Source organism: Oncorhynchus masou, chromosome 3 (genome assembly GCF_036934945.1).
Source record: "Oncorhynchus masou masou isolate Uvic2021 chromosome 3, UVic_Omas_1.1, whole genome shotgun sequence".
NCBI classification, from domain to species: domain Eukaryota; kingdom Metazoa; phylum Chordata; class Actinopteri; order Salmoniformes; family Salmonidae; genus Oncorhynchus; species Oncorhynchus masou.
In genome coordinates this window covers 32,528,290-32,553,999 of record NC_088214.1, presented here as the reverse complement: position 1 = coordinate 32,553,999, position 25,710 = coordinate 32,528,290, and the positions used below count along the sequence as shown (strand labels likewise).

The following is a 25,710-nucleotide window of genomic DNA, read 5'->3' as shown; positions in this document are numbered from 1 at the left end:
AAAAACCTGCAGGAAACACTTTTCTCTCTGCCGCCAATTCCGGAGGGATTTAAGCCATGCCCCCAACCCCGCAAGCCGCCACCTCCCCCTTCCATGATGGTTTCCACCTCTGCTAAAATTAAATAAATAGGGGAAACACAGGAAATATATTATGTCCATCAGTGATGTGGGTGGCCCATGCTAAAATGTCAATTGGATGATGCTGTATGAAGATTTACTAGTATGCAGGACATTTTACTACAGTCTCTACTCTAGACAGTCTCTGCTTCACTCAGCATACTGGCATACATATGTTTACAGGAGCACAATTTTACAAACAAAACGACAGTACCAGAGTTTATACAAGAAACAAAGTTGGCTGCAGAGAGAAGAGCAGAAACGCTCTCAGGAAGCATGCACGCAGTTGGTTTTCTGGCAGCTTTGCGGCATGGTACAGTGGGAAGATGACGCACGCTTACATCATCGCCTGGTCAAACAGAGAGAGAGCAGCTTTTCCTGTTCAACAGCATATGCTTTACACAGCATGTCCCATTGGAGGGCAACCAGTAACAGAGCTCTGTTCTGGTCTGTGTCGTTATGAGGACATTTTTGGAGGCCGTATGCATCACGGGTGCTGATTTAGAAACAGTTTGCCTTTTAAATCCTAAAGAATAAGAGAATATGGAAAGGGTGGGCCTGATCTGTTGTGCACTCACTCGCTCGCTCCGAGAGTCTGACATCAGAATTGCCGGCCAGTCACAACACACCCTGGAAGACATCCTAAAAATATATGGATTTAAATCAAATCCCTCCAAGTTAACCTGTCATAGAAAACCATTTTGCAGATATCAACATGCATTTGTGGTTTTGTACAGATGTCTGGGCTAGGTTATGCTTTAATAACTGCAGTCCCCAGGGAACGAAGCTCAAATCCTCATGGCTTGGTCCCACATTTGATTAGGGCTCATTGGGCTCAGGTCAAAAGTAGTATTTAGTGAATAGGGTGCATTTGGGATACAGACCATGCCTCTGCTGCTCTGCCAAAAGGGCAATCATCAAGTATCTGTCAGAAAGGAGAACTCTGTAGTTGAGCTCCTGCTATATATACAGATGAAGTCGGAAGTTTACATACACTTAGGTTGGAATTATTCAAACTCATTTTTCAACCACTCCAAACATTGTTAACAAACTTGTTAACAAACTATAGTTTTGGCAAGTCGGTTAGGACATCTACTTTGTTTCCAACAATTGTTTACAAATTATTTCACTTATAATTCACTGTACACAATTTCAGTGGGTCAGAAGTATACATACACCAAGTTGACTGTACGTTTAAACCGCTTGGAAAATTCCAGAAAATTATGTCATGGCTTTAGAAGCTTCTGATAGGCTAATTGACATCATTTGAGTCAATTGGGCGTGTACCTGTGGATGTATTTCAAGTCCTAACTTCGAACTCAGTGCCTCTTTGCTTGACATCATGGGAAAATCAAAAGAAATCAACCAAGATCTCATAAAACAAATTGTAGACCTCCCCAAGTCTGGTTCATCCTTGGGAGCAATTTCCAAATGCCTGAAGGTACCACATTCATCTGTACAAACAATAGTACGCAAGTATAAACACAGCGGGACCTCGCAGCCTCCATACCGCTCAGGAAGGAGACGCGTTCTGTCTCCTAGAGATGAATGCACTTTAGTGTGAAACGTACATATCAATCCTAGAACAACAGCAAAGGACCTTGTGAAGATGCTGGAGGTAACTGGTACAAAAGTATCTATAGGACTTGTTTTACTGTGGATATATCGACATAACCTGAAAGGCCGCTCAGCAAGGAAGAAGCCACTGCTCCAAAACCACCATACAAAAGCCAGACTACGGTTTGCAACTGCACATGGAAACAAAGACAGTACTTTTTGGAATAATGTCCTCTGGTCTGATGAAACAAAAATAGAACTGTTTGGCCATAATGACCATCGTTATGTTTGGAGGTAAATGGGGGAGACTTGCAAGTCGAAGAACACCTTTTTTCAAGAATACCAACCATGAAGCACGTGGGTGGCAGCATCATGTTGTGTGGGCGCTTTGCTGCAGGTGCGACTGGTGCAATTCACAAAATAGATGGCATCATGACGAAGGGAAATTATGTGGATATATTGAAGCAACATCTGAAGAAATCAGTCAGGAAGTTAAAGCTTGGTCACAAATGGGTCTTCAAAATGGACAAAGACCCCAAGCATACTTCCAAGTTGTGGCAAAAAGGACAACAAAGTCAAGGTATTGGAGTGGCCATCACAAAGCCCTGACCTCAATCCTATAGAAAATTTGTGGGCAGTCCTGAAAAAGTGTGTGCGAGCAAGGAGACCTACAAACCTGACTCAGTTACAACAGCTCTGTCAGAAGGAATGGGCCAAAAGCCACCCAAATTACTGTGGGAAAATTGTGGAAGGCTACCCGAAACATTTGACCCAAGTTAGACAATGTAAGGCAATGCCAATCAAATACTAATTGAGTGTATATAAACTTCTGACCCACTGGGAATCTGATGAAAGACATAAAAGCTGAAATAAATCACTCGACTATTAATCTGACATTTCACATTCTTAAAATGAAGTGGGATCCTAATTTACCTAAAACAGGGAATTTTTACTAGATTAAATGTCAGGAATGGTAAAGTACAGAGTTTAAATGTATTTGCCTAAGGTGTATGTAAACTTCAGACTTCAACTGTATGCGTGTGTGTGTGTGTGTGTATAGTAGACAAATTGCTTGCGTCCCAAAGGGCACCCTATTCCCTATATAGTGCACCACTTTTGACCAGATGTCTGTGCAAGAAGTCTCTAAACGGTATTGAATGGAAACAAATCAAATCTCATGAGTGGATTTGTTTTTTTGTGGAAAGGAATCTTTTGTACAGTACATCTGAGCCATGTGGAGATGTTTATTCAAATGGCCAGACATTCCTCTGAGACAATCCTCTCCTTGTGCTGGGTGTTCCACACACACTAGGCCTTGACATTTCAGAGAGGGTTTTCGGTTATGGAGAGCTCAGAACAGGCCAGCATCCCCACAGAGACGTGCTTCTGAAGAACACATTCATGGAGCTGGGGGAACAAAACTAGAGATGGGTTCCATCCCAAATGGCGTCCTATTCCCTATACATATCGTTCTACTTTTGACCAGGGCCCATAATACTATAGGTAAAAGCAGTGCACTATATAGGGAATAGGGTACCATTTGGGACTTATTTATGGAGCTGAGGAACAAAACCAGAGATGAGAATGGAACCTGGACAAAATGTGATTTGATTTATATGATAATTAATAGTTGCCTACATAGACGGTTGCTCCAGCCTAGCAACAGTACTAACATTATCGAGGATAATACAAAATAAAGACAGAACGCTTATTTCCATTGTAGTCCTCAAAATGTTCATTATGGTCCTACACTCCATACCCACCAAGCCAAACTGACACCTTGTTAAGTTTCATAGTAAGCCAGCTTAATGTTACCCCAGACCCATACAAATAGTCTCACTGACACAATACTCAACCAAGTTTCTGGTAAATTCTGGGAGAAATGTGTATGAATCCTAAGTGGAACCCTTTTCCCTACATAGGCTCTGGCCAAAGGTAGTGCACTAATGGGTGTAGGTTGCAGTCTGCTGCCACTATCAAGTTGTACTTGGCTTCCTCAGAATAAGGATCCTGTTCCGGAACCATTTGAATGTTCTTAAGTCTTGAATAGCAATGATCCTCTGTTTAAATTCAACCGGAACTTAGGCTCCATTTCTTTAGAACCTCAACATGAAGATGTCTGTAGCAAGAAGACCAGTTCCAACACCAATGGCCAATGCTAGACATGGATTATTGATGAATAGAAACACCAAAAAAATGTAATCCCACTGTTAATGCTTCAAGGAGACCAAATAACCCTGCTGGGATTCGAACTTGGGAGTTGCTTCAGCATCTACAATGGCTGTCTTCTTCGTGCCTGGGTTAGGCCAAACAGACCACCACCTTCAGGAACATACCCGTGGCGTTCCTCAAACACTTCTGTGGAGGCTCCTGGAGAACCTTGTTCTCTCAAACAAACTCACTCGGAGCGTCTGGAGATGAGCACCGAACCACTTGCGAGACAGTTATGCATCTGACAAAAGGTGGATGAAGATGTGCAATAACCTCAGAGAGCAAAGCAGGGAGCAGATGTCATAAAAGCTCTTGCTCGGTTTATGGGAGAATACCGTAAAAAAGGTAGAGCTTCTCAGCAGTGGCAAAAATGAAACTTCTTCCCATCTCAAGACAAAGCTTTGTAAAGTGTTATAAGTGTCCCATAGTGGGGGCTGGTGTGGGGAGGAAGGGTCATCATAGTAAATGACTGGAATGTAAATGAATGGAACAGTATTCAACTCACAGAAACCAAGAGCAGTCATGGGATTTAAAAGTGCTACCAGCCACCACTAGACGAGACATGGGCACACACGAAAATATATGCCACTCATTGGCCTGTTTTGTTTCCCATGGACCATATGTAGCTATGCAACTAGACCTTGATTCACATGGCGGGCTTGGCGGCCACGGATGGTGCAAAAACTCAGCTGACTGGATCTCTGCCAGGTTGCAAGCAATCTGTTTGCATAGCACTCTGTAAACCACTTACGCACATGTTATGAAGTGTTATGACTTAGATTCCCGATAACAATGTTCCAGGAGGCCACGAGCGCTGCCCTTACAGATGCCCTCTCCTGGAGGAGGCCTAATAATCCCTACTAATGGGTCACTTCTTGTAGCATGCCCAGTTCCCATGGTAGTCAAATTGTTTCAATCGGGGCTTGTATTCATAGTCTCAGAGTAGGAGTACTAATCTAGGGTGAATTTTACCTATTAAATCAGAATGGATAAGAAGGGGGACCTGATCCTAGATTATGGCCCCAGGTAGGGACTGTTGCGGTGACCGCATTACCACCACACCGGCGGTTACAAGTCATGAAGGCAGTCAAATTCCACGTGACCGTTTAATCATGGCAATTAGCAGTACCTACTTCTTTGTTAACCGCACTCCAGCCATGGAATTCTAAGCCAATCTTGTCTGCTAAATGGATTTGTGCAGCCCACAACCATTTGGCATAGCCAGATCAGGACCTAACATAAGGACAACTCAGTGTATGCTATTCTGTTCTTCTGAAATAGACTACATTTTCATCATGTTTATTTAGAACTGTCTAAAATAAATATATTTATTATGAAGATGTAGAGTATATTACATGGATTTATTAAATGTAGAGAGTCTGCATCAGTGGCTAGTAGGCTGAATGTGAAAGCCATAAGATGCTAAATGTGTTTATATTAATTAACGGTCAATTTGCTTGAAAATCACCGGTTGACGAAATTGTGTGACCATCACAGCCCTAGCCCCAGGATAACTACTGTACGTAAATGTCAATTTTAATAGCACATGCCTAAAGTATGAGCAATGCCTCTCAGGGAAGGCAGAACTAAACTGTGATGCTGGCTGTGGCTCATGCCTCACATCAGTACAAATCACCTCTCCATTAGGAGGCCTAGGATACATCCCAAATGGCACCTTCTTCCATTCATAAAATGCACTACGTTTGACCTGGCCCGACAGGGCTTTGGTCAAAAGTAGTGCACTATAAAGGGAATAGGGCTCCATCTGGGCCATTGGGCCACAGCCCTGAACAGCTGCTGGTTAACTAATGACAACACAATAGAGGTTGGCCGATTAATTAGGGCCGATTTCAAGTTTTCATAATCTGTAATCTGCATTTTTTGGACACTGGTTGTTGCCGATTACATTGCACTTCACAAGGAGACTGCGTGGCAGGCTGACTACCTGTTATGCGAGTGCAGCAAGGAGCCAAGGTAAGGTGCTAGCTAGCATTTAACTTCTCAAAAACAATCAATCTTCACATAATCACTAGTTAACTACACATGGTTGATGATATTACTAGTTTATCTAGCTTGTCCTGCATTGCATATAATCGATGCAGTGCCTGTTCATTTGTCATTGAATCACATCCTACTTCGTCAAACAGGTGATTTAACAAGCGCATTCGCAAAAAAACACTGTTGTTGCACCAATGTGTAACTAACCATAAACATCAATGTCTTTCTTAAAATCAATAGACAAGTATATATTTTAAACCTGCATATTTAGTTAATATTGCCTACTAACATGAATTTCTTTTAACTAGGGAAATTGTGTCACCGCCTGGCTCGTTGCGAACTGTGTGAAGACCATTTCTTCCTAACAAAGACCGTCATTAATTGGCCAGAATTTTACATAATTATGACATAACATTGAAGGTTGTGCAATGTAACAGCAATATTTAGACTTATGGATGCCACCAGTTTGATAAAATACGTAACGGTTCCGTATTTCACTGAAAGAATAAATTATCATTTCCGGATTTGACCATATTAATGACCGAAGGCTCGTATTTCTGTGCGTTATTATATTATAATTAAGTGTATGATTTGATAGAGCAGTCTGAATGAGCGGTGGTAGGCAGCAGCAGGCTCGTAATCATTCATTCAAACAGCACTTTACTGCTGTTTGCCAGCAGCTCTTCGTTAATGCGTCAAGCATTGCGCTGTTTATGACTTCAAGCCTATCAACTCCCGAGATCAGGCTGACAATACTAAAGTATTTATAAGTTATAGAGAGAAATAGTCCTATAATAACTAACTACAACCTAAAACTTCTTACCTGGGAATATTGAAGACTCATGTTAAAAGGAACCACCAGCTTTCAAATGTTCTGAGCAAGGAACTTAAACCTTAGCTTCTTTACATGGCACATATTGCACTTGTACTTTCTTCTCCAACACTGTTTTTGCATTATTTAAACCAAATTGAACATGTTTCATTATTTATTTGAGACTAAATTGATTTTATTGATGTGTTATATTAAGTTAAAATAAGTGTTCATTCAGTATTATTGTAATATATATATATAAAAAGCCAATACCGATTAAATCGGCCAATTTTATTTATTAAAAAAAGTAATATATATGCTTCAGTGGTTATATATATACATATACACACACATATAGGCTTTTTTTTATCTTCCAAAAAATCGGTATCGGTGTTGAAAAAATTATAATCGGTCGACCTCTACAACACACCATATTCTCCTTCACAGGGACCGAACTAACGTACGTGTGGGCTTTTCATGAACACATGTTTTCAAAACCTGTAAATTCAAATATATGACCGCTTTTGTCAGGACCTTGCACGCAGCAGGAAACTGGTGAAAACCGTCATGGACGCAAAACCTACTACGCTATTAAAAAACGCACTGCAATCAAATATTTAATCATATGACACATTTTTAGAGCAATAAAGTAATGATTTGAAACCCAACTTCCACCTCAATGATGTTTGCTCACTTCCCTTCATGGAGTTAAAAAGGAACCTCTGTCACTGGTATAAGATATATGGTGGAAACAATTCAGAGAATGCTTGCCAAAGTCATGCTTCAGTGGTTGACTCCACAGTGAACCTGTGGTCAAGGGCCGTGTCCCAAATGGCTCCCTATTCCCTTTTTAGAGCACTACTTTTGACCAGGGCCCAAAGGACTCTGGTCAAAAGCATTGCATGAGATAGGGCATAGAGTGCAGGGCAGAGTCATTGCCACAGGGATCATCACACATAATCACACAAGCTTTTAATCCAGCATTGTGCCCGTTTTTAGAGCTGAAAGCCAGGCCACTGTCTCACACAGCCCTGCTGTGACAGAGATCAAACAGTTCAGCATCAAAATGTGCAACATCCTAGACTGGGTACCAGTAAATGTAACATCATGCCAAACCTTACCTGTTTGTTTGGCATGACAGGAAGTGGTAAGATAACGCCAACAGACTGGTACCAAGGCTAGCAACATTCTATGGACTCATAACACATTGTGGACTGTGGGATGTCAATAATTACTCTACGGTATTTGAAGGTTGTTCGAACTTGAGGTCGACCGATTAACCGGAATGGCCGATTAATTAGGGCCGATTTCAAGTTTTCATAACAATCGGAAATCTGTATTTTTGGACGCCGATTTTGCAGATTTACTCCCGAGATGAGGCTGGTGTAACCGAAGTGAAATGGCTGGCTAGTTAGCACGCTAATAGCGTTTCAAACGTCACTCGCACTGAGACTTGCAGTGGTTGTTTCCCTTGCTCTGCATGGGTAACGCTGCTTCGAGGGTGGCTGTTGTCATTGTGTTCCTGGTTCGAGCCCAGGGAGGAGCGAGGAGGGGGACGGAAGCTATACTGTTACACTGGCAATACTAAAGTTCCTATAAGAACATGCAATAGTCAAAGGTTAATGAAACACAAATGCAACTACAACCTAAAACCTCTTACCTGGGAATATTGAAGACTCATGTTAACAGGAACCACGAGCTTTCATATGTTCTCTGGTTCTGAGCAAGGAATTTTAAACGTTAGCTTTCTTACATGGCACATATTGCACTTTTACTTTCTTCTCCAACACTTTGTTTTTGCATTATTTAAACCAAATTCAACATGTTTCATTATTTATTTGAGGCTAAATTGATTTTATTGATGTATTATATTAAGTGAAAATAAGTGTTCATTCAGTATTGTTGTAATTGTCATTATTATAAATAAAATAAATAAAAAAAACTGGCCGATTAATCGCCATCAGCTTTTTTGGTCCGCCAAGAATCGGTATCGGCGTTGAAAAATCATAACAGAACATAACAAGAACAAGTCCATAACTGAGCCATTGCCTTGGATAGTCTTGTTTGAACGTTGATTGGAACGGCTGCATAGACTTTGATCATAGGGCGTTATCTAAGTGGTGCAGGACAGTGTGTGATGCACATGACCAGCGCAACAACTCGTTCTTCTCACAATCACATGCCCATCCTGAGGCATTGCAGATCAGATCAAAATTAAATTATATCCTTGGACAAGCCCGTCTAATGGAACCTATTCCTATTGGTGGTTGCAATAATCAGTCAAACCCAAAACAACTCATCTCAATTCTTACTGCACAATATCGAGTAGGCCTATAGGTTTGACTAAGCACAGGAGTGAGGAAGATGACATTCATCCTTTCACACCCAGCACGGACAATGAAAAGGAAACGCTGTCAACAAGTGGTCTGAGTGTTTTTCCTGTACCCCAATACTAGGCCTAATGGCATACATGTCACATCAGGATTTGAAACAACACAGTCAAAAAAGTTCCACTCAGTGGATGTCATACTCAATAGAGGCTACTCGATCGTTAGTCTTGTCATAAGCAGTAATATTCCATCTGAACAACGTACGGTTTCTGAGGATTTTGTTCAAGAACAGGACAAAAAGAAAAAGCTTCCAAGAAAAGCAATGGCAGTCGGTCAACACCATTTCTTCTTATGAGGTGAATTAAGGCCTGGGTTGTGCCCGAAATGGAACCCTATTCCCTACAGTGGCAAGAGTATGTGAACCCTTTGGAAATACCTGGATTTCTGCATAAATTTGATCTGATCTTCATCTAGGTCACAACAAACACGGTCTGCTTAAACTAATAACATACAAACAATTATAAGTTTTCATGTCTATTGAACACCGTGTAAACATTCACAATGCAGGGTGGGAAAAGTATGTGAACCCTTGGATTTAATAACTGGGTGACCATCCTTTGGTAGCAATAAACTCAACCAAACGTTTTCTGTAGTTGCGGATCAGACCTGCAAAATGGTTAGGAGAAATATTTTGCCAGTAGCGCTGTGGAACATCCAGGTGCACTGTTGCAAACTTCAGACGTGCAGCAATGTTTTATTTTGGACAGCAGTGGCTTCTTCCGTGGTATCCTCCCATGAACACCATTCTTGTTTACTGTTTTACGTATCGTAGACTCGTCAACAGAGATGTTAGCATGTTCCAGAGATTTCTGTAAGTCTTTAGCTGACACTCTAGGATTCTTCTTAACCTCATTGAGCATTCTGCGCTGTACTCTTGCAGTCATCTTTGCAGGAGAGCCACTCCTAGGGAGAGTAGCAACAGTGCTGAACTTTCTCCCTTTACATACAATTTGTCTTAACGTGGACTGATAAACGTCAAGGCTTTTAGAGATATTTTTGTAATCCTTTCTAGCTTTATTCAAGTCAACAATTTTTAATCTTAGGTCTTCTGAAATCTCTTTTGTTCGAGGCATGGTTCACGTCGGGCAATGCTTCTTGTGAATAGCAAACTCAAATTTTGTGAGTGTTTTTTTATAGGGCAAGGCAGCTCTTAACCAACATCTCCAATTTCGTCTCATTGATTAGACTCCAGGTTAACTGACTCCAATTAGCTTTTGGAGAAGTCATTATATCCTAGGGGTTCACATCATTATCCTAGGGGTTCACATACTTTTCCCATCCTACACTGTGAATGTTTAAATTATATATTCAATATAGACAATAAAAATACAATAATGTGTGTGATATTAGTTTAAGCACACCATGTCTATTGTTGTGAATTAGAAGATCAGATAAAAATATGATGACCAATTTACGCAGAAATCCAGGTAATTCCAAACGGTTCACATACTTTTTCTTGCCACTATATATAAAACCACACTTCTTTTGATGGGCCCAATATAGGTAAAAGTGTGCAATTTGGGGCATATCCATTGAGTTATGAGGTGAATTAAGGCCTGGTGTTTCTCTCTGCCGGAAGCATTCCACTATAAACGGCAGGGAAGTTACCAGAGAGGGTCTTTTACGGCAGACCAGTGCCGGAACACCCAAACTAAGCTAAATCCAGACCACTATTAAACATGTGTTCAAAATGGCACCCTATTCCTTTTATACTGGACTACTTTTGAGTGCACTACGTAGGGAATATGGTGCTATTTGGGTGCCAACCTGTGTCAAGTTGGCGTTAATACTGAACTTAGTATATCCATGACCAAAGAGTTTTGTGACACGGTCACTTGACATCACACTGCTCTTGAACCCAACTAAAATTGCCAGTGTCGGGAGCAACCTCAGCAGCAATAGCTATATACTAAACGACTAAAGTGGGTTTATTTTCTGCTGTGGGTGAGAAGTTCACAGGGAGCTCTGGGTTTTTAGATCAAAGCACAATGCACACATAATGAGTCTTTGATTTTGGGCCTCATTTCTACCCTTGAAGCCCAATTCACTCTCAGCTTGAGAACAGTCAGTATTTCCCTACTTTTCACTCCCTGCAATCAGGTCGGCTGCTCAGTTAGACTTCTACACATGTTACAATTATTGTCCGTTTCTTACCATTGCATTGATTGTCAGTTTGGTAAGACCAACAATCACAGAATTTCAATGTGAGGGCAAAGGAAAACTTTAACCAATGTGTAAACTACACTGACAACACACTCTACAAAGTAATTCATTAGCAGGATTATATTGATATAGAAAAGGCTAAGTGCAGGCTGAATCCCCCAGATGTGCCACACCAGTCGGCCTCCCAGTCACAGCCTCGGGATAAGAATAGGCCAATTTTTCTCCAGGACTCCACAGTCAGACCTCACTGAATAATTGAAAAGACATGCAGTGCACCATGTCATCTGGGTTATTAACATGAAAACAAATGAGACTCCACACAACGCTGTGCCATGCAGGATTTATTGATGGAATTCTCATGGTCCTGTAGATCTAATATCAATGTAATCAAGTGCAATATGGAGAAATTGCTGTGCCATTTCCTGGTTGCAGTAACTTGAATAGTTCGCCTAATTTCAGTTTGTGTGACAAAACAAGCAGTCATTGTGTAGAGAATCATTGTACCATCTAAACCGCTGTGAAATATATTTTCCATAACCAAAAATATTGTATATTCAGCTGTTTGAAGCTGGTGTAGAAAACTGAAAGTCAAAGACGCAAAAACTCAACTTAATGGGTAGCATAGAAATAGCGCACATGGAACAGATCTACTGCTTCTTAGACTTGCTTTCAATGAGAATGACAGATCTAACTCACATGTTTATGTGAACTTGGTCAGGTCGCCCAAAAAGTTACATATTGTAGCATTACATTACAGTTAACAATGCTCTTAAACACTAAATATATATAAATGTCTTAAGCTTTGCAAAATGGTCTGCACACAGCAGCCATATTCAAAAACAAAGTTTCTGCTAGTCTCCTCCTGTTTTAGTGGGAAAATGAACATTCTGTGGAAGTGAATCAAATAGCCTGCTACTGTATCAACAAATTGAAATTCCCAAAACCGGGCAATCAAATGTAACCTGTTATCCTGCTCTCAGCTGTCCAGGCATGCCAGTACAACCATCATATGGTAAGAAATTATACAATGTAAAAGTCAACAGTACCATTTATCCCTCCATCCTCCGGGGCTTTTTGCACTCAAGATGCATGCGGCCAAACTAAGCTTCTTCCACTTCCAGTTCAACCACTTGAGACAAAATTAAAACAAACCAAGGCGAGAACCATTGGTCAAGAAGGTGACCATGAACCTGATGGTCAGAGTTCCTCTGTGGAGATGGGAGAACCTTGCAGAAGGACAACCATCTCTGCAGCAATCCACCAATCAGGCCTTTATGGTAGTGGCCAGACAGAAGCCACTCCTCAGTAAAAGGCACGTCTCACAAAGACATGGCAGTTGGAACCAAAAATCAAACATCTGGACTCATCAGAACAAAAAGGACACATTTCCACTGGCCTAATGTCTATTGCACATGTTTCTTGGCCCAAGCAAGTCTTCTTATTGGTGTCCTTTAGTAGTGGTTTCTTTGCAGCAATACGACCATGAAGGCCTGATTCACACAGTCTCCTCTGAACAGTTGATGTTGAGATGTGTCTGAAGGCTTGCAAAGGGTCGGAAACTTTCCGGTAAATTTCCCGGAAGTTTTCCATGGGAAGTTAACCCTGGGAATTTGCCTAAATTCATTAAAACAAGTTAGCTGAAGACAGTGAACCTTTTTTGTGGGAGACATGGTAATTCTAGGTCAAGTAGCATATTTTGGTGAAACTATCCCCAATTCAATGGAATTGCAACCCTCTGCATGCTCAGTGCATTCTTCCATCACATGTACAGCTGATTCTCAAGATCTTGCACACGAATGAGATGCTATTGAGCCCAAACTACTACACTGTCTAAGCCAAGGACCACATGCGTTCTGGTAAGTTTTGATTAAAATACTGGGTGGGGTGAATGTATTTTATATGACATACATGATTTTTTTTGTGAACTAGTAAATAGTATCCTACAGCAAAGTGTGCTTAAAAAATGTCTCACCTGTTAGCAATTTCTGCGAGTTAGTTCTTGCTACCATGTGGGTTTCAACTTGCTTGAACCTGCTAACTGAGTGTTAATTCACCTGTTTTAATACATGTATCTTAAAAAAGAGTTGTTAAATCTAACTGTTCGACTATTTTTCTGTACGTGGAATTGTATTTGTTTTTTTTACAATTTTCTTCTAATCTTTACAAGAAAATGCCACAGGCACTATCTGATGTGTGGAGACATTTCACTGCAGCTAATGTAGAAGGAAAAGCGGTGTACATTTGCAAATACTGTGCCAAATCATATGTGAATAAAGCAACAAAGATGCAGAATCATCTGCCAAGTACATACATTTCCCTCAGCGCTCACAACAACCAACCTCTGACAAAAGTCCTTCTACTTCTATTTGAGGTGAAAATGATGAACCAGACACCTTATCGATAGCAACAGCTCATGGTCCTCCGAGAATCAGAAGTTTTTTTCTTGACTCAATGGAGGAACATAGCCAGAGAAATGCTGATGAATGTCTTGCTCGAGCTGTGTATGCAACTGGGTTCACCTCTGATGCACACAGGCAATGTGTATTGGAAGAGATTTCTGAATGTTCTTTGCCCAGCATACACCCCTCCAACCAGACATGCTTTATCTACTCATTTGCTGGATGCAGAGTTCAACAGAGTTCAAGTGAAGGTCAAGTAAAGCAGACTGTATTGAAATCATCTCTGATGGGTGGTTGAATGTTCGTGGGCAAGGAATTATTAACTACATCTCCACCACTCAACCAGTATTCTACAAAAGCACAGATAATGGACAGTCACAACGGTCTCCACATTGCAGATGAGCTGAAGGCAGTCATCAATGGCCTTGGACAACAGAAGGTATTTGCACTGGTGACAGACAATGCTGCGAACATGAGGGCTGTTTGGTCTAAAGTGGAGGAGTCCTACCCTCACATCACACCATTGGCTGTGCTGCTCATGCATTTAATTTGCTCCTCAAGGACATCATGGCACAAAAAACAATGGATACACTCTACAAGAAAGCCAAGGAAATGCTAAGGTCTGTGAAGGGTCATCAAGTTATAACAGCAATCTACCTCACCAAGCAAAGTGGGAAGAATAAGAGCACCACATTGAAGCTGCCCAGCAACACCCATTGGGATGGTGTAGTCATCATGTTTCACAGTCTCCTAGAGGGGAAGGAGTCTCTCCAAGAAATGGCCATATCAGTCTGTCGATATGGACAGAACCCATAAAGAGGATTGTCCTGGATGATGTATTTTGGGAGAGTGGTAAGCAGCCTGAAAACCTATAGCAGTAGCCATTGCACGGATTGAGGGAGACAATGCCATCCTGTGTGATGTTCAGACTCCTCTTGCAGATGTAAGAGAAGAAAGCCATACTGCCCTGCCCACTTCACTGTTGCTCCAAGCAGAGGTAACTGCAGTTCTGAAATACATCAAAAATGTCAGACTTCTGCCTGAAGCACATACACGCCACAGCATACATGTTGGACCCCAAGTATGTTGGCAAGAGCATCCTGTCTGGTGCAGAGATCAACGAGGCCTATGGTGTCATCACAACCATGTCTCACCGCCTTGTCCTGGATGAGGGCAAGGTTCTTGGCAGTCTGGCAAAGTACACTTTCAAGCAAGGGCTTTGGGATGGAGATGCAATATGGCAGTTGTGCCAACATATCTCATCAGCCACCTGGTGGAAGGGACTTTGTGGATCTGAGGCAAATACAAGGGTTTAAAAATTGGTGGCCACCTGGGAAATTTTTGGGATTTTTGAGCCTGACAACAAGCTATCCTCAACAACGTTGGAAAGTGACTGAAGATATAGCCTCAGTCTGACGTTCAAGAGGTGGACATTGAGGAGGTCCAGGGAGAAGACATGGAAGCCTGAGAGGAAGACAACCAAAGCTTTAGTTTCTAGACAATCATTTTACAGATGTATGTTGAAAACATGTTTGGGAGATGCGATGGATGATTAGGGATCATTCAAAATTCCCTTTATTTTGTTGTTCAGTGAAATCATGTCATGTGAGGAGTCAACTCATTTAATTAAACTTTAATTCATAAATAAATTGTTTGTTTTTTTCTATTGGAAGGATTTAATCATTTGCAATTATGTCTACTTGTGATAAGGTAAAAGGTTTGTTTCTGTCTCCATATGATATGGTAAATATATCCAATTCAAAAAACATTACATTTAAATGGTATTAATATATTAATTTGCATATATTCCCATGGAAAGTTTCCACCTCTTAATATTCCGGTAGGGTGGGCCTAATGCCGTCCGGGTTAGGGAGGGTTTGGCCGGTAGGGATATCCTTGTCTCATCGCGCACTAGCGACTCCTGTTGCGGGCCGGGCGCAGTGCACGCGAACCAAGTCGCCAGGTGCACGGTGTTTCCTCTGACACATTGGTGCAGCTGGCTTCCGGGTTGGATGCTCGCTGTGTTAAGAAGCAGTGCGGCTTGGTTGGGTTGTATTTCGGAGGACGCATGGCTTTTTACCTTCGTCTCTACTAACAATTGGATACCACGAAATTGGGGAGAAAGGGGGGTAAAATTTAAATAAAAAACAAAATTTACAAATATTGTGCAACCCTATGTGTCTGGTACTTGAACTCTGTGAAGCATGTATTTGGGCTGCAATTTCTGAGGCTGGTAACTCTAATGAACTTATCCTCTGCAGCAGAGGTAACTCTGGGTCTTCCTTTCCTGTGACGGTCCTCATGAGAGCCTGTTTCATCATAGCGCTTGATGGTTTTAGCGACTGCATTTCTCTTTGCTTATTTGAGCTGTTCTTGTCAAATAAATGGACTTGGTCTTTTACCAAATAGGGCTATGTTCTGTATACCACCCCTACCCTGTCACAACACAACTGACTGGCTCAAATGCATTAAGGAAAGAAATTCTACAAATTAACTTTGAACAAGGCACGCCTGTTAATTGAAATGCATTCCAGGTGACTACCTCATGAAGCTGGTTGAGAAAATGCCAAGAGTGCAAAACTGTCATCAAGGCAAAGGGTAGCTACTTTGAAGAATCTCAAAAACAAAAAATACATTTATTTGTTTAACACTTTCTTGGTTGCTACATGATTCCGTATGTGTTTTTTCATAGTTTTGAGGTCTTCACCATTATTTTTACACATAGAAAGTAGTAAAAAAATAAAGAAAAACCCTGGAATGAGTTGGTGCGTCCAAACATTTGACTGATACTGTATATATTCATTGGTTATGACAAAGCTATTTTGTAAATGATAAATATGTTTACATTACTAGCTCAAACACTTTATCTGCAAAAAGTACAAGTTAATTAGTGGGTGATGGTGATTTCAGAAGTCAAGTGGGGGAACAAAAAAAACAAAGGTCACATTGCTGGCCCCCTTTCACTTTGACTACATTATAATACGTTACATCCTTATTCTAAAATTTATGATTGTCCTCCCCCTCAATCTACACACAAAACTCTATAATGAAAAAGCAAAAACTGTTTTTTTTGCAAATGTATATATATTTTTTGCTGAAATATAACATTCACAATTATTCAGACCCTTCACTCAGTACTTTGTTGAAGCACCTTTGGCAGCGATTACAGCCTCGAGTCTTGGGTATGACGCTACAAGCTTGGCACCCCTGAATTTGGGGAGTTTCTCCCATTCTTCTCTGCAGATTCTCTCAAGCTCAGTCAGCTAAGATTGGGAGCGTCGCTGCACAGCTATTTTCAGGTCTCTCCAGAGATGTTAGATCGGGTACAAGTCTGGGCTCTGGCTGGGCCACTCAAGGACATTCAGAGACTTGTCCCAAAGCCACTCATTCGTTGTCTTGGCTGTGTGCTTAGGGTTGTTAACCTGCTCCAGAGCACTCAGGACTTCAAGGATCTCTCTGTACTTTGCTCCATTCATCTTTCCCTTGATCCTGACTAGTCTCCCTGCCACTGAAAAACATACCCATAGCATGTAGCAGTACCTGGTTTCCTCCAGATGTGATGATTAGAATTCAGGCCAAAGAGTTCATTCTTGATTTCATCAGATCAGAGAATCTTGTTTCTCATGGTCAGAGTCTTTAGGTGCCTTTTGGCAAACTCCAAGCAGGCTGTTATGTGCCTTTTACTTTGGAGTGGCTTCCATCTGGCCATTCTGCCATAAAGGCCTGATTGGTGGAGTGCTGCAAAGATGGGAGAACCTTCCAGAAGGAAACCATCCCCACAGAGGAATTCTAGAGCTCTGTCAGAGTGCCCATCGGGTTCTTGCAAGGCCCTTCTCCTCCGATTGCTCAGTTTGGCCAGGCAGCCAGCTCTAGGAAGAGTCTTGGTGGTTCCAAACTTCTTCCATTTAAGAATGATTGAGGCCACTGTGTTCTTGGGGACCTTCAATGCTGCCTTCCCCAGATCTATGCCTCGACACAATCCTGTCTCAGAGCACTACGGACAATTTCTTTGCCCTCATGGCTTGGTTTTTGCTCTGACCATGCACTGTCAACTGTGGAACCTTATATAGACGTAACAAAATGTAGGGAAAGTAAAGCAGTCTGAATAGTTTCCGAATGCATTGTAGATGATTTACACCAACAGTACATACTCATCATCATGTACACACACAGAGAAGCCCAGCTCATGAGCTCCATCATCTGCAGACTTAAATTTAGAATGGAAAATGAATGTGTTTATGCAACAAATGTTACTGCATTGGATCGAATCGTATCGAACCGCATGGATTCATTCCCAAATCAAACCGAATCGTTTCAAACTAAAAAGTATCAGAGCCCATGTATCTAGACACGTAGCGAATAGTCTTGAAAAGTTAAGATGCACATCCCTAATATATATATACTATTTGTTAAAGCTTTCTTCCTTGACTGATAGTTAGCCTAGCAAGCTACAGCTTCTTAGCCATCTTGACATAATAGGATAATTAGCAAGAGGAACAAAGAAAAACGGGTGCAGGTGAAAATGCAGGCTAATAGGCATGAATTCGCAACGAAACGTTATGCTTTTTATCTAGTACCCCATTTCAAAAGCTAGAATGCGATCCTGTAGTATGCTGGTGCTAACTAGCTAGCTAGTTAGCAAACAGTCAGCTAGCTAACAACTCTCTGGGAATCAAATCTTGGATTGTTAGCTAACTAGTTAGCTAGCTAGCATCCTTATCCTCTACTTATAGACCACCTCATTAGGTTTGCATTTTATATCCCCGTTAGATCGGTAGTTAACGCTACATTTTAGTAGTCATCTACTATCTTTTCATGCACTATGGTAGTGAAAGGGTGAAGTCCAAAAGGAAGTTTTTCGTGGGGTTTTGCAGAGGGCTCGACCAGTTATGACGATGCATCATTCAACATCAACAACTCAGCCGAATTTATAGCAAAATCATTGTTTTAGTTCCGAATCGTTGATGTACATTTCCCTTTCATCGCTGTTACAAATCTGCGACATGTTCGTTCGACACTCGCTCCAGGAATTTTGCACCATTGTTTCCAATCCGCTATGAACACTTGAAACAAACGCGTGATCCAAAGTAACAGCGACGTACCTTTGCAATGGCTTTTTTGTATCTCATGACGGCTTGCTGGATGAGAGTATGGACTTTGATATTTCCATCTCCGCACGGTACCACCACCCTAGTCCTTCCAAAACACACCGTCACTTTCATAGTTTAATATCCGATATATTTTGCCCAGAATCGGAGGGAAACCGACGATAAATTCTCTCTTTGAACGTCAGCTGAAACATGAAGTTTCTGTGGTTTTTAATCCTTAAAGAGATGAGACCGAACGATCTTTCACCTTATCTCCAGGGACGACATTGTTCGCTTGCATTTCTGACCACCTGTTTAGTCTTTCTCTCTCTATTTCGACGTTCCCAGACGAGACTAGAGCAGGGAGCAAGAGATTCACCAAGGGATTGGGGAACGGCCTCCACCCGCTGGTCAAGTTTGGAACTGTCGAAGGTGATATAAAGCGCGGATAAGGCAAGCACAGCACACATGCCTGCATAAATAATTGGGTCATTTCTAAATATTAGGAGATCTTACCAATATTCGTTATGGAAAAATAGCCCTAACACCAATCACTCCAAAATCTTACCAATTAATTTAATTGTTATAATTTGTGTGTGTATGTGAGTGAGTGAGTGTGTATGTGAGTGAGTGAGTGAGTGAGTGAGTGAGTGAGTGAGTGAGTGAGTGAGTGAGTGAGTGAGAATATCTATGTTCTGCAACATGAAAGTTCATTTAAATAGAACAGCTTCCTGCTTAAATCTAAAAAAGGCCTATTTTGAGAAATCCAACTTTAACAAAGATGCCCATCACTTACAATATAGTGTATTATTATTATTATTGAATAACAGCAGTGTCAAGTACATGTTCTGGCCACAGAACCTTGATCTCCACCTGCCCAATGACATTTTGGTGATTTGTTCTAGTGCCCAGCCCTAAAACTGAAACCAAGCCCCAATGAAAACCAGAGTAAATCCATGTGTGAAGCTTGTGAAACAGCTGCCTTGGCACATAGACCAGTTCTTCAGAGCATGACTATGTATGTGAGGATCCTCCTCTCACCATGCCTGTGTCCCAAATGGCACCCTATTCCCATAGGGCTTCGGTCAAAAGTAGTGGACTAGAAAGACCTATTCCCATAGGGCTCCGGTCAAAAGTAGTGGACTAGAAAGACCTATTCCCATAGGGCTCCGGTCAAAAGTAGTGGACTAGAAAGACCTATTCCCATAGGGCTCCGGTCAAAAGTAGTGCACTATAAAGACAATAGGTTGTCATTTAGGATGTATTCCATTGGTGTTTTTTTTATATGGGCCTGTGCCCCATGAACATTATTGTCCCAAAAGCAGACGCTCTAAAGCAGAACACCAAAGAGCTACTGAATACCAGGCAGTTTGTGTACCAACTACAGTATGGCTTAAATTACTTTTTTTATACAGTCCTATGCCCCATGATTGATCAGTGTATTTTACTGCCCTAAAAGTCTGAGTTTATGGGTGAGTCGCACAAGATACAAGGCAGGAAAACAATCTATATTATATTGTAACTTTTCCTAGCATAGGTTCATGGACTTACAGTGCAAACAGAAATGTGTCTATCGGTGTTCACACTTTATAAAAAAGGTCATACAAAAGGGATGCTTCAAATGTTTGCTGTTCCTGTGGTTAGATTTGAATAAATATTTATCAACATTGACCACCTGATAGAAGATCTTGATCAGTTGCTGTAAATGCTTTGAAATGACCTTTAAATCAAATTGTATTTGTCACAGGCGCCGAATACAACAAGTGTAGACCTTACAGTGAAATACTTACAAGCACAATGCAGTTAAAAAATGTAGAGATAAGAATAACAAATGATTAAAGAGCAGCAGTAAATTGAGGTAGTATGTACATGTAGATAGAGCTATTAAAGTAATTATGCATAGATAATAACAGAGTAGCAGCAGGGCTAGGTGGGAGGGGGCCAATGCAAATAGTCTGGGTAGCCATTTGATTAGATGTTCAGGAGTCTTATGGCTTGGGGGTAGAAGCTATTTAGGAGTCTCTTGGACATAGATTTGGTGCTCGCTTGCTGTGCGGTAGCAGAGAGAACAGTCTATGACTAGGGTGGCTGGAGTCTTTGACAATTTTCAGGGCCCTCCTCTGACACTGCCTGGTATACAGGTCCTGAATGGCAGGAAGCTTGGCCCCAGTGATGAACTTACTGGGCTGTTCGCACTAACCTCTGTAGTGCCTTGCGGTCGGAGGCCGAGCAGTTGCCATACCAAGCAGTGATGCAACCAGTCTGGATGCTCTCGATGATGCAGCTGTAGAACCTTTTGAGGATCTGAGGACCCATGACAAATCTTTCAGTCTCCTGAGGGGGAATAGGTTTTGTCGTGACCGCTTCATGACTGTCATGGTGTGCTTGGACCATGTTAGTTTGTTGGTGATGTGGACACCAAGGAACGTGAAGCTCTCAATCTGCTCCACTATACCCGTCGATGAGAATGGGGGCGTGCTCGGTCCTCTTTTTCCTGTAGTCCACAATCATCTCCTTTGTCTTGATCACGTTGAGGGAGAGGTTGTTGTCCTGGCACCACACAGCCAGGTCTCTGACCTCCTCCCTATAGTCTGTCTCGTAATTGTCAGTGATCAGGCCTACCACTGTTGTGTCATCAGCTAATTTAATGATGGTGTTGGAGTTGTGCCTGGCTGTGCAGTCATGAGTGAACAGAGAGTACAGGAGGGGGCTGAGCACGCACCCCTGAGGTACCTCTGTGTTGAGGATCAGCGTGGTGGATGTGGTGTTACCTACCCTTACCACCTGGGGGTGGCCAGTCAGGAAGTTCAGGATCCAGTTGCAGAGGGAGGTGTTCAGGCCCAGGGTCCTTAGCTTATTGATGAGCTTTGAGGGTACTATGGTGTTGAACGCTGAGCTGTCTTCAATGAATAGCATTCTCACATAGGTGATCCTTCTGTCCAGGTGGGAAAGGGCAGTGTGGAGCGCAATAGTGATTGCATCATCTGTGGATCTGTTGGGGCGGTATGCAAATTGGAGTGGGTCTAGGTTTTCTGGGATGATGGTGTTAATGTAAGCCATGACCAGCCTTTCAAAGCACTTCATGGCTATAGACGTGTGTGCTACATGTCGGTAGTCATTTAGACCCTTAGGGTTCTTGGGCACAGGCACTATGGTGGTCTGCTAAAAACATGTTGGTATTACAGACTCGGACAGGGTGAGGTTGAAAATGTCAGTGAAGACACTTGCTAGTTGGTCAGTGCATGCTCACAGTACACGTCCTGGTAATCCGTCTGGCCCTGCGGCCTTGTGAATGTTGACCTGTCTATAGGTCTTACTCACATCGCCTGCGGAGAGCGTGATCACACAGTCTTCCTTTACAACTGGTATGCATGTTTCAGTGTGATTTGCCTCGAAGCGTGCATAGAAGTAGTTTAGCTTGTCGGGTAGGCTCGTGTCACTGGGCAGCTCTCGGGTGTGCTTCCCTTTGTAGTCTGTAATGGTTTGCAGGCCATGCCACATCCGACAGGCATCAGAACCGGTTTAGTACAACTCTATCTGAGTCCTGTATTGACGCTTTGCCTGTTTGATGGTTCATCAGAAGGCATAGTGGGATTTCTTATAAGCTTCCGGGTTAGAGTCCCGCTCCTTGAAAGTGGCAGCTCTAGCCTTTAGCTCAGTGCGGATGCTGCCTGTAATCCATGGTTTCTGGTTGGGGTATTTATGTCCGGTCACTGTGTGGATGACGTCATCAATGCACTTATTGATGAAGCCAATGACAGATGTGATGTACTCCTCAATGCCATTGGAGAAATCCCAGAACATATTCCAGTCCGTGCAAAGCAAAACAGTCCTGAAGCTTAGAATCTGCTTCATCTTACCACTTTTTTATTGATCACTGGTGCTTCCTGCTTTAATTTTTGCTTGTAAGCAGGAATCAGAAGGATAGAATTATGGTCAGATTTGCCAAATGGAGGGCGAGGGAGAGCTTTGTAAGCATCTCTGTGTGTGGAGTATAGGTGGTCCAGAGTTCTTTTACCTCTGGTTGCACATGTAACATGTTGACAGAAATGAGGTAAAACTGATTTAAGTTTCCCTGCATTAAAGTCCCCGGCTATTAGGAGCGCAGCCTCTGGGTGAGCATTTTCTTGCTTGCTTAAGGTGGAATACATCTCATTCAATCCTATCTTGGTGCCAGCCTCTGACTGTGGTGGTATGTAAACAGCTACAAAGAATATAGATGAAAACTCTCTCGGCAGGTAATGTGGTCTGTCGCTTATCATGAGAAACTCTACCTTAGAGACATCCTTAGATATTGTGCACCAGCTGTTGTTTACAAAACTACATTAGACCGCCGCCCCTTGTCTTTCCAGATGCCGCTGTTCTATCCTGCCAGTACATTGTACAACCAGCCAGCTATGTTGTATGTTGATATTGTCGTTGTTCAGCCACGACTCTGTGAAGCTTAAGATGTTACAGTTGTTAATGTCCTGTTGGTAGTTTAATCCTCCCAATAACTTGTCCATTTTATTGTCCAAAGATTGCATGTTTGCGAGCAGAATTGAGGAGAGTGGGGGTTTATTCAATCGCCTCCTACTCCTCAGAAGGCAGCCCGCCCTCCAGCCTCTCTTTCTCCGCCTCCTCTTCACCCAGATCACGGGGGTCGTGGCCTTGATCCCAAGGGAGCCGTATATCCTCCGCCTTGAGCTCGTCAGAGTAGTGGAAGAAGAAAAAGGATTCTGCGAGTCCATGGTGATTAATCGCAGTCCTGAAGTCAATAACTTATTTTCGGTCATTAGACTTTTTGGACAACATTACGTCCAAAAATTGTTTACATTTTTTTATTAAAGTTACAATGCAGATAAACGAACAAAAAACACAATCTGTTGGGGGCACGTAAAACGTATGCCTTCTGCTCCGGGGCCATTTTGATCAAACTTAACAAATGTGATCTCATGCCAATTTATTGCCGTGACCCCGTCAACATTGCCACCATACCTGGTTAAAAGGAAGTTAAATATTTAGGAATTGTTATCACTAGAAACGTTCCAGATAGAGAATCTTTAAACATCGATAATAGGACTCATTCCATGAGAGCTTCATTAAGTCAGTGGCTGCAACGTGATATCTAAATTCTGGGTCGTCGTCTTTTGTCCAAGACAAGATGGTTTATTTAGAATCATTTACCCAAGTCAGTCCCTTTTCTTTCTTCGAGTAACACAAAAATGTAAATTGTTTGGAGGAATAAAATGCATTATATTCAGAAATCACAAATCACAGAAATGCAAATCACAGAAATGCAAAGAAATTCAACTTCCTTTACTATGACTTAACACTGAGGTTCTCTTTCTTCCAAGTTAACAAATGAATGACTTGAATATTTTGGATTAAAAAAATGCAACAATAAGTGGAAGTGATTGGCAATTAAGTAATTTTGGGTGATTATAATTCAACATATTGCTATGGAACTGAGCAACCCATGCTATGGTCAAAAGAGACTACCTTGTCATGTTATCCCAAAAGTTTAAGAAACTCATTTTAAAATATATTTTTCCTATTTACCCTGTAAATGATCTGGCACAAAAGGTTTTCATTTTTCCCCCATTGTATTCACAGAAATGTCCCTGTATTGATGTGTAATAGTGGTGTTGCAATAATAAGTAAATCAAGTGTTTGAAACCATTCCAGACATGAACCATCCTCCCCTAAGCAGCCTCCGCTGAACTAGCTGGAGAAGAACCATGCTCTGAGGGGTGGACAGTCCTCTTTTGGCTGTGCCGGGTGGAGATTAGAGTACATTGCCATTAAGGCCAGAATGTTCAAGTTGTTCAAGCGTTCATAGTTGACAAGCACGGTCAAATAATAATCACAGTGGTTGTAGAGGGTGCAACAGGTCAGCACATCAGGAGTAAATGTCAGTTGGCTTTTCATAGCCAAGCTTTGAGGTCGAGAGACGAAAACAGCACGTCCGATGAACAGGTCCATGTTCCATATCCGCAGGCAGAACAATTGAAACCAGTTTAATAAATACATCTTGTACGTACACACACGTCTTTAACCAGCGAGTGTGGAAACGCAAAGATACATTCTGGGATTCGAGTCAAACAGCTGCACCACTACATGGTCTACAGGGAATGGATGAGGTAAGGAAATGTAACACTAATATTCACAGACAGCGCACTGACATCCAGGTGAAATGTTCTACTTTAAGCTACACAGTTTGTGGAGTAATTAACTCAGCAAAAAAAATAAAATACATCCCTTTTACAGGACCATGTCTTTAGAAGAAAATTGGAAATTTACTAACTAACATCAGATCTTCATTGTAAAAGGTAAACACTTTCCCTGCGCTCGTTAATGACTTAATGAACATGCACCTGTGGAAAAGTCATTTGGACATAAACAGCTTACAGGCAAGTAAGGGCAGTCAGGAAAATGCACACTAAAGAGGCTTTCCTACTGACTCTGAAAGACAAGCCCAGGGTCCCTGCTCATCTGCATGACTACCTTAGGCATGCTGCAAGGAGGCATTACGGAGACAGGACCGACAGCTGATCATCCTTGCAGTGGCAGACCACGTGTAACACCTGCATAGGATCAGAACGTCACACCTGCGGGACAGGAAGGCAACTGCCAGAGCGACACAAGGAAGGCACAATCCCTCCATCAGTGATTAGACTGTCCGCAATAGGCTGAGAGGCGCTGACTGAGGTCAGGTAGACAGGTCCTCAGACATCACCGGCAACAACGTCACCTACGGGCGCTGGACCAGACAGGACTGGCAAAAAAATGATAAAAATAGACTGACGAGTCACGGATGTCTCACCAGAGGTGATGGTCAGAGTCGCATTTATCGTCCAAGTGTTACGAGGCCTGTACCCTGGAGCGTGATGATTGGGAGGTGGAGGGTCCGTCTTAGTCTGGGGAGGTGTGTCACAGCATCGGACTGTGGTTGCCATAGCAGGCAATCTCAATGCTGTACAGTACAGGGAAGACAT

At 42.1% G+C, this 25,710-nt stretch overlaps 1 protein-coding gene across 1 annotated transcript in view; it reads right to left on the bottom strand.

The window, feature by feature from the left end:
* The window catches only part of LOC135514833 (partitioning defective 3 homolog), a 250,086-nt gene extending 230,984 nt beyond the window's left edge, over nt 1-19,102 (bottom strand). The window contains 1 exon segment of the mRNA XM_064938485.1: nt 18,749-19,102. Within this exon segment, the coding sequence (XP_064794557.1) occupies nt 18,749-18,868 (120 nt within the window). The 5' untranslated portion in view covers nt 18,869-19,102.
* Nucleotides 19,103-25,710: the final 6,608 nt, after the last annotated feature.